General features: G+C 32.8%; 1 protein-coding gene and 1 long non-coding RNA gene across 5 annotated transcripts; one reads left to right on the top strand and one right to left on the bottom strand.

Moving 5' to 3' along the window:
• The first annotated feature begins 316 nt into the window (after positions 1–316).
• LOC112518022 lies at positions 317–4384 on the top strand. 4 transcript variants are annotated; one of them, XM_025125532.1, is made up of 4 exons: positions 317–417; positions 3511–3725; positions 3887–4005; positions 4091–4384. In XM_025125532.1, the coding sequence occupies exons 2-4, from the start codon at positions 3638–3640 to the stop codon at positions 4202–4204; spliced, it is 321 nt and encodes a 106-aa protein (XP_024981300.1). In that variant the 5' UTR covers positions 317–417; positions 3511–3637; the 3' UTR covers positions 4205–4384. The 4 variants fall into 4 exon arrangements, with proteins under 4 accessions (XP_024981300.1, XP_024981327.1, XP_024981318.1 ...); XM_025125559.1 differs by having other exon boundaries at positions 320–417; positions 3870–4005; XM_025125550.1 differs by having other exon boundaries at positions 328–417; positions 3551–3725.
• Positions 4385–7016: 2632 nt separating this feature from the next.
• LOC112500868 lies at positions 7017–7878 on the bottom strand. Its single transcript, XR_003067386.1, has 2 exons — positions 7711–7878; positions 7017–7420 (listed from the first exon to the last, which is right to left on the bottom strand). It is a non-coding gene; the product is annotated as an uncharacterized LOC112500868 (long non-coding RNA).
• Positions 7879–10819: the final 2941 nt, after the last annotated feature.

The raw sequence follows: 10819 nt of genomic DNA, 5'->3' as shown, positions 1-10819 counted from the left end.
CTGATATTCACAAGAATTCTTAAAAGTTTTCTCATTCATCTCCCATTCAATTACTCTAAAACTCTCGGTCTCGATCTCTTGATTCTTTGCTCTCGGTGTAAATTGAACACATTTGTGGAGTTTTAAATATATTAGATTTTAAATTGTTATATAATTTTTTTCATTGATAGACTGTAATTGAAACCATAACTCTTATTTATTTAAATTACGTTAATATATCAAGATTAAAAACAAGTAAAACTTAAAAATCGTAAAAATTTACGGAACCCACCGCATTGTGAGGATAATATATTTAACAAGCTCTGAGTGATTACATATCACTCTGAGTGATTACATATCATTCAGAAGCGTCAGTTTTTCCCCATAGCCCTTCTTCTCTCTATTCTGGATACGATCTCTCACAACGGTTCTCTTCAGGTACGTCTATCTTCTCCTCGTTATTGTTGGCTCTCGTATCTCATATCAATCTTGTACGTATGTGAAACACTTATCTAATTCTAGGTTTGAAACTATGAATGATGTGATTTACGTGGTATTTGGAACAATAATTTGTGTTCGGGTGTCATTTCTTTTGGGGGTTTTTGAAGTCTGCATCTTTCTTTTCAACATGTCTCCGTCTTGATTTTTGATTACCCCACTTTGATCTTATATTTGTTTGTTACTACCCTTATTGTGTTCATTTTTTTTTCATGACCACCAAGTGTTTGATAAAAGTTTTCAGTGAGATTTCTTTTTTGTTGCTGCTGTTGCATCTTCAAACTCGTTTGTAATTACCCCCATTGTGCTCAGCCTTTATGGTTTCTGAAGGACTTTGTATTATATACGTTGTGGCTGTTACAAATTTATTGTTTATATAAAATTGCTATGAGATCTTGGAAGTTATACTGCTTAATTGGTGAAGACGATGACAATAGATTGTTTGTAACTGAAATAGATCTATCTGCAGATCACTGATGCACTTAACTTGCTATTACAAATTTTTCGCAGACACCATCGAATTTCTTGCATGCTACGTGATAGTAGTCACCCTTTTTATAGAAATGATGAAACACGAGGATTCGTTTAACAGGACGTTTCATTTAACATGATGGGTTAGGTTCCCCTTGTAATGTTGGAATTTTGTCATTGGAATCAACTATTTTAAGCCAAGGCTGAGTTTATTGAATTCTGAACAAATCACTCCAAGTGAGTTTGAAGATGCAACAACATTGATCGGAAGCCGTGGTTGTCATTTGTCAACATGTTTCTTAACTGTCTTGGTGATTTTGTCCCTCTCCATGCCGATCAACAAAAAAAAAATTATAAAACTAGAACTTGAACGATTCATGTTGTGTTTTGATTTATATTGCAATGTGGCAATAGTAACTTATTTTTTTTTTTGTAATTTTTGTTTACAAAGTTATATATATGCAAGTTAATCTACAACTTAGAACATTTACCAAACATTCGTTTTTTCATTTAACATTAAACCGCACTGTGGGTTAAAATGGTAATTTTTTGTTAGACTTTCTGTTCAGAGCACTTACCAAATAGTTATGTTTCACTTTGTACTAAATCATATAGAGCACCAGATCATTCAACATTTGACAAACAGCCCCTAATCAGAGAGTACTAGTGCACTACCACCGTATGTACGCATTATTAGATAAGTATGACTCTTAGGGAGTAAAACTCAACTTTTGTGACTGAAGGAACAATGTAACTCTTAGGCTGTTTGGCTTTGGGTTATTGCCTTATTGGGCTTAGTTCAGCTATATATTGTTGTTTGCTTTCAACTTATTGGTGGCTGTATTTGATGAAATAATCAATTAATCATCGCCTACATATCTGAATCAAATCAAAAGGTAAACTAGTCATTGATTTTTTGCTGTACCCTTAATTTCGATTTTAAAGTTTCGATGCTGTTCCTTGATTGATATGAATTGTTTGATCAAAGTCAAAGGTGTTTAGCATTATAACGAAGAGGGCGAAGCATAATGTTTTGGTGTATCCATGTATTGTTCTGGAAGTAGGAGTTTTTGCAGATTTGAGAGCATGATCTCTATCAGAACATTTATCTCTTGTAGATATTTAAGGTTTTGGCAATGCTGGAGTTTGGGAGTGTCCTCGTTTCGATCCATTTGTTGTTCCTATGAAGTATGAACACATAGGTTTTATCTATAGCGATTTTTACACTTCTAGGAACACAATGAGTGTTGTTCCAGTGAGCACTTAGGTTTTATTTGCACCTATTAGATGGTCGTTTTGCTGGAGGATTAAAAGTGAATTGGAACTGAACCAAACCAAACCATGAAGCTCGATCGAACCAAATTCAACCAATCAGTTCCATTTCACATTGTGGCAGGAGGAATTGAAAGTGAGTTGGAACCCCTAAGTACCCTTTGTCTGTTTGCTGTGCTGTTGTTGTTGTACTTGGCTCAAATAGAATCCTCAGTCTTTTGAAACACCCATGTGTGTGTTGCCTTTCCTGGAGAGAAAGAGAAAGAGAGAGAGGAGTCAACTTGGAGAAGTATGTTCTTTGCTTGAATCTTGTTACTGTGTATTTACTTTACAACTTTCTCATGTTTTCCTTAGAGTATCATATACTTGTTGATCAGGAGATAATGTTCTTTGCAATGAGAATTGTTACTGCTGCTATTTTTTTTGTTTTTGCTTCACTTGTTGATTAAGAGGTGTGGATTTGTGTTTAGGAAAATGAAATCTGAAAGAAAAATATGCTAAATTTTAATTATTCTTAATTATTATATATAAAAATATATATAATTAAGATTGGTTTGACCTCTCGCTCGGAATTAACCCGCCGCCGACAGATTGGATCGGTCGACTTGTCACGATTGATTGCTCACACACAATTAGGGCTAACTTCACTCCTTTCACATTTAAAGTAGCAGCGGGCACCCGACTTGTGGATAGTTTGGGGTCAAAATGTGAAGACATGATTGGGAATAGGTATGAATGGAAGTGTTCAAGTATTTTAACTGTATTCAAATATCATTTTGTTAAATCAAGTTGTTAAATTGATATTATCATTCAGAAATTGTGTTCAGCATATTTGTCAATTCTTTGATCAGAATTTGTGTTCAGCATATCCTTCAGTGTGGGAGTCATTGGTTTGTTTGGTTTGGTTTGCTTTCTTTTACAGAAGAAATTGCATAGGTGGTTTTTTGTTTTTGCATTTTTACAACTACAATGGTTGTTTTGTGAGATAGGTGATTGGAAATCTGTTTGAATAAGAGTGACAAAGATCTGTTTAGCTTCCACATATGAATTTCAAACCCCACCTGATCACATGTGAACAGATGACACTATTACTGATTTGCAAGACATCTGACCCTAAAAAGGAAATATCCCACAAAAAGCAGGAACAACGACAACGAAATCCCAAGTATAGCTTAATTGATGCTCGTATTTCTTTGTATATTTCCTGGGACATGGTCATGTAGGTATAGATAATACATGTAATCTATTCAGATCCCAGTGATTGAATATACTTTTGCTGTTGTTTTGTAGGGTTCTGACCATCTATCCTAAATTTTGGGTATTTTGTTAGTTTGGTTCTTGGATTTGAACCATCTTTGTTAGCTGAAACCCCAAAACACCTTTGGCGAGCAAAGACACAGAGAGAGATAAGAGAAGGATGAGCGTAGAGAATGAAGAAGTAGTAGTTTTACCTAGACGGAAACTATCATGCACTACCTCCTTCGATGCTCTCTGGTTCTGCTATTGTAAGTCTTCACTCAACTTGTCTCCTGTTTTAGGTGCATGTGTATTTGTACACACACTGCGATTCAAATTTATTGATTTGTAAATCTCTCATATAGCGAAAAGAATATGTATAGATATAGATGTGTATATTTAACATGTAATAGAAATTTGATGATGGCAGCTCCAGTACATCAAATGCAACAATACTATCGACTTGGATCCCTTGATAATTGTTCTGGGAAGTGGAATGCTCTTGTTGATTGTTTAAAACTCAAAACAAAGAGGTCTCACGAAGTCGAGGTAATATATATATATACACACATATATGATTCATCATGTTAAGGTTTGAGAAAGCAGAAGTTGTAACAAGTAGATTCAAGTGCAGGAAATTCTTGAAAGCCGGGAGAAAGACAAGTCCCACATCTGGTGTTTTAGGACACCCGAAGAAGCGGCATCTAATTGGAACGATATGTTTGGACATCTAGACGATCAGGAATGACATATTCCTACTTCTCACTTGCTCGATTTGCCTTGCCCTTAAATCATCTTTGTCCCCCAGTGATTCTACTTTCCTTCATCTTTTAAAAAAATAAAAATCAACTTTTGAAATATTATTATTAATTTTGTTTCGAAATTGCAATTTTCTGCGCATTAAAAATAATGGTCCTGCCCTTTCATTCATATGTGGTGGTTTTTACTTTTATTACTCGTCGTTCAGTATGATTGCAGGCAGGGGTGGACCTACCATACAATGCCCTGCACCTTTCAACCACATCATTTCAATAAGGATCACAACTTGCTATATCGGTTTTTGCCTTTTATGTTTTACCCTTATGTTACTATTCTCTTCCTTTTGTTAAACATAAAATTATTATCTTACGAGCCCGACCTTAAAAGCCCCGGCTTGTGGGCCCGAATTCCGGTCCGGGCCAACCTCAAAGCCGTTCAGGCCGAGATTTTGGGGTAGGCTTGGGGCCTACTAACTTGTCTGAAAAAGCCCAAAAAACTCCGGCCTGAAAAAGCTTTATCGTGGTCTTTTTCAACCCAAAGCTATATTACACAGGTTAAAATTACATAAAATAATTATTTTGGAATTAGAAATTTCAACCATCGCCTCTTATTATTTCAAGATTGTCCCCCAGGCTTTGTCAAGTCGAGAAACGATTAGATAGAAGTGGTGGTATTCTTGAAGATGGTTATGGCTTTTCTGAAAATACCATCATATGAAACAATGTTTTGGGGTTACTTCTTTTATTTCTTAAAGCACTATATTCAAAGTGGACCTCTATATGTCCGACACATAGGGTACAAAACAAAGAAAACGATACAATGATATTAACCGTTAGACGCATTTTCTTGTTTAACACGAGTAAAGCTAATGTTATTGATAGTAGACATGCTTTCTTTTTGTTTATTTATGCGTCGGTCGATGATCTTAGCATTAAAAGTGATGGGGTCTAGTGCAATTAAGATTCACTTTGTAATTGGATTTGAGGAAGATGTAGCACCGACAGCTTCATTGCACCAAACTCTCAATTATCAACTATCGCTATCGATGTCGCAATCAGCTAACGATTGTCCTAAAAATGGTATTAAATCAAATGTCGTTTTACTTTTAAGAAAGAACTATGTTCTTTAAAGATTGAAAGTTGTGACATGTAAAACTAGAAATTAAAGATTGATAAAGCAAAAGCAATAGGAAGTGTGGGAGAAGGTAACCAAAAGCAATGGTTGGTAATGGTGGCTGTATGTATATGGTCAATCTCAAGGTGGGGAAATGGGTGTGGCTGAATTGAAAAAGAATTTATATTTTAAGGACCCAAAAGGAAAATATAGATGCATTTTAAATTAAAGTAGGAAGGATTATTCAAAATATGAAAGATTACCATCTCATAAAATTATTGAAAACAATCGATTGTGATCGTTTTTGTATTTTAGTGAAATTGCAATCATGTTTAACCATGTAAAAATGGAAAATGGGTCGTCCGTTACATTTGTTTTGATTTATTGAATTTGTTTATTCATTTGATTGCTCGAACATAAAAAAAAAATCACGAGCGAAATTTGATTGTTGATTTTTCTAATAAAGAAATGAAAATGGGTCGATTGTCCGTTAGGTAGACGAAGAAACAAACTTGCTTATGGAAATGCATTTGTTTACTCGGCACGGGTCATGATTTGATTCAAGAAAGACAATCAATTCACAAGATCTTGATTCATTCAATGCCTTCACTCATGAACCACAGGGACCCATTACGTTGATTGATTCGCTACCCCAGCTTTAACAGACTAGTTTTTGTTTCTCACAAAATTAGGGAAATCACTAGATCCGTCTTCCTTCTTTCAAGCTGTCTGCAAATCTTTCTTCTCGTATGAGAACTGATAAAGTCATATGGAGTTCAAAGTTCAAAAAAAAATGACGAATTGTATTAAGGAAATGGATTTGCACATTACAACAACTTTTCATCTCTTTATGTTCTTTGAGTAACCTTATCATTCTTTTTTTCTAATTATCACATCATATTTTCCTAAAGTAGTGATATTCTAACAATAGAACATAAATAGTAACCAACAATATAAAAATCTATAATCATTCATAAGGATCGTTTACCAAACACTTAACCGGTAAACGCTTACCGGTAAAATTCAACACTATCATTTACTTACCGGGTAAGATTTTGGTTCACAAAAACGAAATTGTATGCAACAATTTTTCTGGTAAGCGCTTACCGTGGTAAGAGTCATCACCCTCACTTACCGGGCAAGACTTTTGTCCTTGTCTTGCTCTTACCTCATGTCCTTGCCTCCCTCTTACCGAGTAAGATTCTTGGTCCTTACCATATTCATCTAGTAAGGTAATGTGATTTGGTAAGCTCTTATCCAAGTAAGCGTTTAGTAAACGGCCCCTAAGTTCTTAAACATCTAAGACTAACACATGTCTTATTTGACGTAAATTCAACTTAGCAATATAATGTAAATGAACTCAGACAAAAGATATTACATGTGCTCTTTTCCTACAATGATTCCTACTTAACAATTTCCCTGATGCATATTACTATTAGTTTTACGCTAAGTGAGGTTGTACTGTATTTATGCATCTTTTTGTTTTCCGCCTAAAAGTACCAATTTTCAACATACGACCCCACAACATGCCCATGAAAAAATTGTATTGTAAAACACTATGCATGCTTGAAAGATTTAGAAACATACAACATGCAAGCAAGATATATGAACATATTGAAGCACAGTTGGAAATACTGTAACATTTCTAAAAAGTTAGACATGAACACGTAGTTGAAGATATTGAATAAAATTGTAAACGATGATCATTGCTAGAAATATTTATATCATATACTATCATATGTAACCTATATGAAACTCGACCCTAGGCCATGTTGGTAAATTTATTTTGCATGGAAGCTACGTACACAAGCCATGAACATGTCTAATCACTTACATTGATTATGAATACAAATACTCAGCTGAGTTAACCGTCTATACCGATAAGACTTCATGAGCGACTTGGAAGTCGCTTACATAATGTGAGCTTAGGTTGCTAGCACAAATTAGCTCGCTCCAACTGGTCAACATGAATTATGCAAGCTTGAGTTTGCCTCAGTGTTCCTGGAAAGTCCTATCGTGCACCCTGTTTAATCTTTGCGAGCTTCCTTTATGCAACCTCAATGTCATTTAGAGGCCATGTTCGTAACACAAACTACATATTTTGAACAAAATGATAAAAATGTATTTGGTAACTTATTTATAAGTCATTGTTTACTAATTCTATAGACATTTGATTGATCATTCATTACTACATATTGGTACCTTATAACATTAATTATACGTATCAATTTGGGATTAAAGCGACTGATCATACTTGCATCACTAAAACTTCCATTTATCATCAAATAGACATCTTTATGGCTTCATTCCCAATCTTAGTTCAATGTTAAACAACATTATAACATCATATGTTAAAAAACAACCTTTGCATTTAAAACATACCTTAATTTCATTGATTTGCTTTTGAACTCTCCTCTAACTGTTTTGCTTCAAAACACAACCTTTTTCTCTTGGCTTTTGTCTGCAATTCCAGATAAAACGATTCGTATGTTTTTTCTTCAGTTGCCTTGTGATTGAGCACTTGATGGTCACCTTCACAAACAACCGTTGTCACCCTTCTCCGTTTCCATGAACACACATTTTAAGTTTGAACATGTTTTACTACAACCATGGTGATATACCCTTGGAACATCAGGTAATTACCAACTAGCCCCTATACTTCATCTTTTACTACTTTAAAACTTTCACATCCATCTCAACAAATGCACTACAACTTAATCCAACTTTTAGGGTGTTACAACACCTTACTAATTATTACACTCTACATATCCTATTGACACAAAAAAGTTGGTTGTTTCAGTTTTAGAAAAATCCTTAGACGGTTCATATCAAAGTCGTGCCTACAAGAAGGGAAATAAAGAGATTTTACATTGTAACTTGTAAGTAAGACGAGTGAAGGAGCGGTCGAGAAAGGGGGAGGGGTTGAAATTGCATTATTGATAAAGATGAGGGGGTGGGTGAAGAGTTTGTTAAGCCATCAAATCAAGACCAAGTACAAAACACATAGGACAAATTAAACGGGCATAAAAAGATTTTTCCAAAATACAACAACCGACACCAAACAATACCATTACTTATTCAACTTCTATATTTGACTTTTCTTTTACCATCTTATTACTTTATTACCATTTTACCCTTCATCCACATTATATTTACATATAATATATTCTTTTTAAAATCTTAAATAAACAACGATGTTTGATATGACTATCGTCTTATGATCGATACATCTTATAATGTAAACTTGTAAAATGCTTAATTTTATATTTTTGTAAATTAAAATTAATATAAAAAGACGTAAAAGTCTATATTCGATAATTGATGTCTAAACAAATGGTGGTTATACTTTTTCCATCATTCTTATTCATAAATACTTATTTAATTGGTATTTTCTACGTCACCTATTTGTTATACTAAATAAAGTAAGCACACTTGAAATATAAGAAACAAAAAGAATATATGGATTAAGCTGCCATTTTGTTATATGGATTATTAACTTATTTTGTATATTAAAAAAAAAATTCACAACTATTTAATTTATTGACAGCATTTTTACTTTTTACAAGGAAAGCCATACTGTTTTTAATAATAATAATTAAAAAAAAAATTAAAGTTGTACGTAAACCTAATCATTGTTAAGAGAATCCATAACCTTTTGATCAACTACCATTAAATTACTTGGGTTAATAATATAATTATTGCTTTTTATAATGATTTAATTATACTGTATGTGATTAATTAATAAGCCATTTACTAGTAAGATTTTAATATCATTTATCAGGTAAAATTTTAGTCTATGATGAAACGACATCGTATACAATAATTTACCTGGTAAATAATAATTAGATAAGAGTCATTACTCACAGTTACTGGATATAACTTTTGGTTTTCGATTTATTTTTATCAGATAAGGTTTTAAGTCAATATTACGTTGATTTGGTAAGGTGATATGAGTTAAATGTAAATATTGATTTTGTTGGAATTTTGGTAATTAATATTTGGTTAAGATATATAGGTAGGTATAGGTATGGTATGGGGGATTCATAAATACGAAACAGAATAAATAAAATTAAATAATAATAATAATGAAATAGCAGAGTGGCATGTGCAAGTCAGCTGTTATTCCCACATATCAACGTGCCAAAAAAATGTGTGTCACGTGACCCTACTCTCATGTTATAAGACCCTTCTTCATAAAGCATCCTTTTTTTCTTTCATCACTCAAAATCTAGATTAAAACTACAAACTCAATAAGATCCGGTTTATAAAACAAGATACTTTGTGTTGGATTTTATTGGATGTTATCGATCCACAGTTTTGTTAAATCCATGTATATGAGAGTTGGACTTAATTGAATAAGGGGTCATTTACTAAACACTTATTCAGTAAATGATTACCGGTAAAATTTAATATTATCATTTACTTATCTGGTAAAATTTTAATCTATTAAAACGACATTGTATATAACAATTTACCCGGTAAGCGCTAGCTGTGGTAAGAGTCGTCACACTCACTTACCGGGTAAGACTTGGTCTTTGCTTCATTTTTACCGGGTAAGATTCTTTGGTCCTTATCATATTCATCCGGTAAGGTAACGTGTCTTGGTAAACATTTGTCCGGTTAAACGTTTGGTAAACAACCTCTTATATTCAAATACCACATATATATATGTAATATATGTAAAAACATATTTGTCACAAGATTTATAGTCATTAATGAATAGAACGAAGAAAAAGATCATTGTTTGCAAGCTTAAACATAGATCACCGATGAAACATTCCTTTTTAATCGTAGAGAATCTACATAATTACTTTACAGATACTTTCTATTAAGATTTCAGAAAATCTCACAATTTAACAGATAAAAATGCTCATACTGTATATTCTTATTGTTGATCTATAATTCTATTTCGATTAAAATAAGATAATTATAAAATAAAAAAATTGCATTGAAAAAAATATAAAATTACAATAAACATAGTTTTTAATGTATAGTTGGGTTTTATGCTAATAAAGGAGCATGTTATGGTACACCTAGTTGCATTTGTTTTTTTGCAATCATGGGTTTGATCAAGTGTAAGAAATATCTATATTTAAATAAACATTTGTATATAAAATAAATAATATATGAACAACCAATTAATGTCCAAATCTTTACACTTGATTCCAACAAAATAACGTTACACAAAAGGTATTTATATTTAAAGTACCATAAAAAAGAAAAAAGAGACACTTATAAATAAAAATTAGTATTAGTATTAGTATATATAATAATAAAACTAAAATTGGGCATAAAAGAATTGAGTCTAATCATATATAAAGAAATGAAAAATAATTAATGTTGAAATTAAAATGTGGTATTTAATCATGTGTGTTTGGTACAACTTCCAATGAGACAACTCATTTGGACTAATTGATGATGCTACCCTGTCGGTGTACATTAAGGCTATAACCACGTAAACACTTTATGCATTCAGAGCTTGTAAATCATG

The sequence above is a fragment of the Cynara cardunculus genome (assembly GCF_001531365.2).
Source record: "Cynara cardunculus var. scolymus isolate 2C chromosome LG 1, CcrdV1, whole genome shotgun sequence".
Lineage (NCBI taxonomy): Eukaryota > Viridiplantae > Streptophyta > Magnoliopsida > Asterales > Asteraceae > Cynara > Cynara cardunculus.
This window is presented reverse-complemented; position numbering and strand designations above follow the sequence as displayed.

Coding starts and splice junctions, on each gene's coding strand:
- LOC112518022 (XM_025125532.1), top strand. CDS start 3,638: ATGAGCGTAGAGAATGAAGAAGTAGTAGTTTTACCTAGACGGAAACTA. Junction 3,726..3,886: donor TGCTCTCTGGTTCTGCTATT/GTAAGTCTTCAC, acceptor TGATGATGGCAG/CTCCAGTACATCAAATGCAA. Junction 4,006..4,090: donor AGAGGTCTCACGAAGTCGAG/GTAATATATATA, acceptor ATTCAAGTGCAG/GAAATTCTTGAAAGCCGGGA.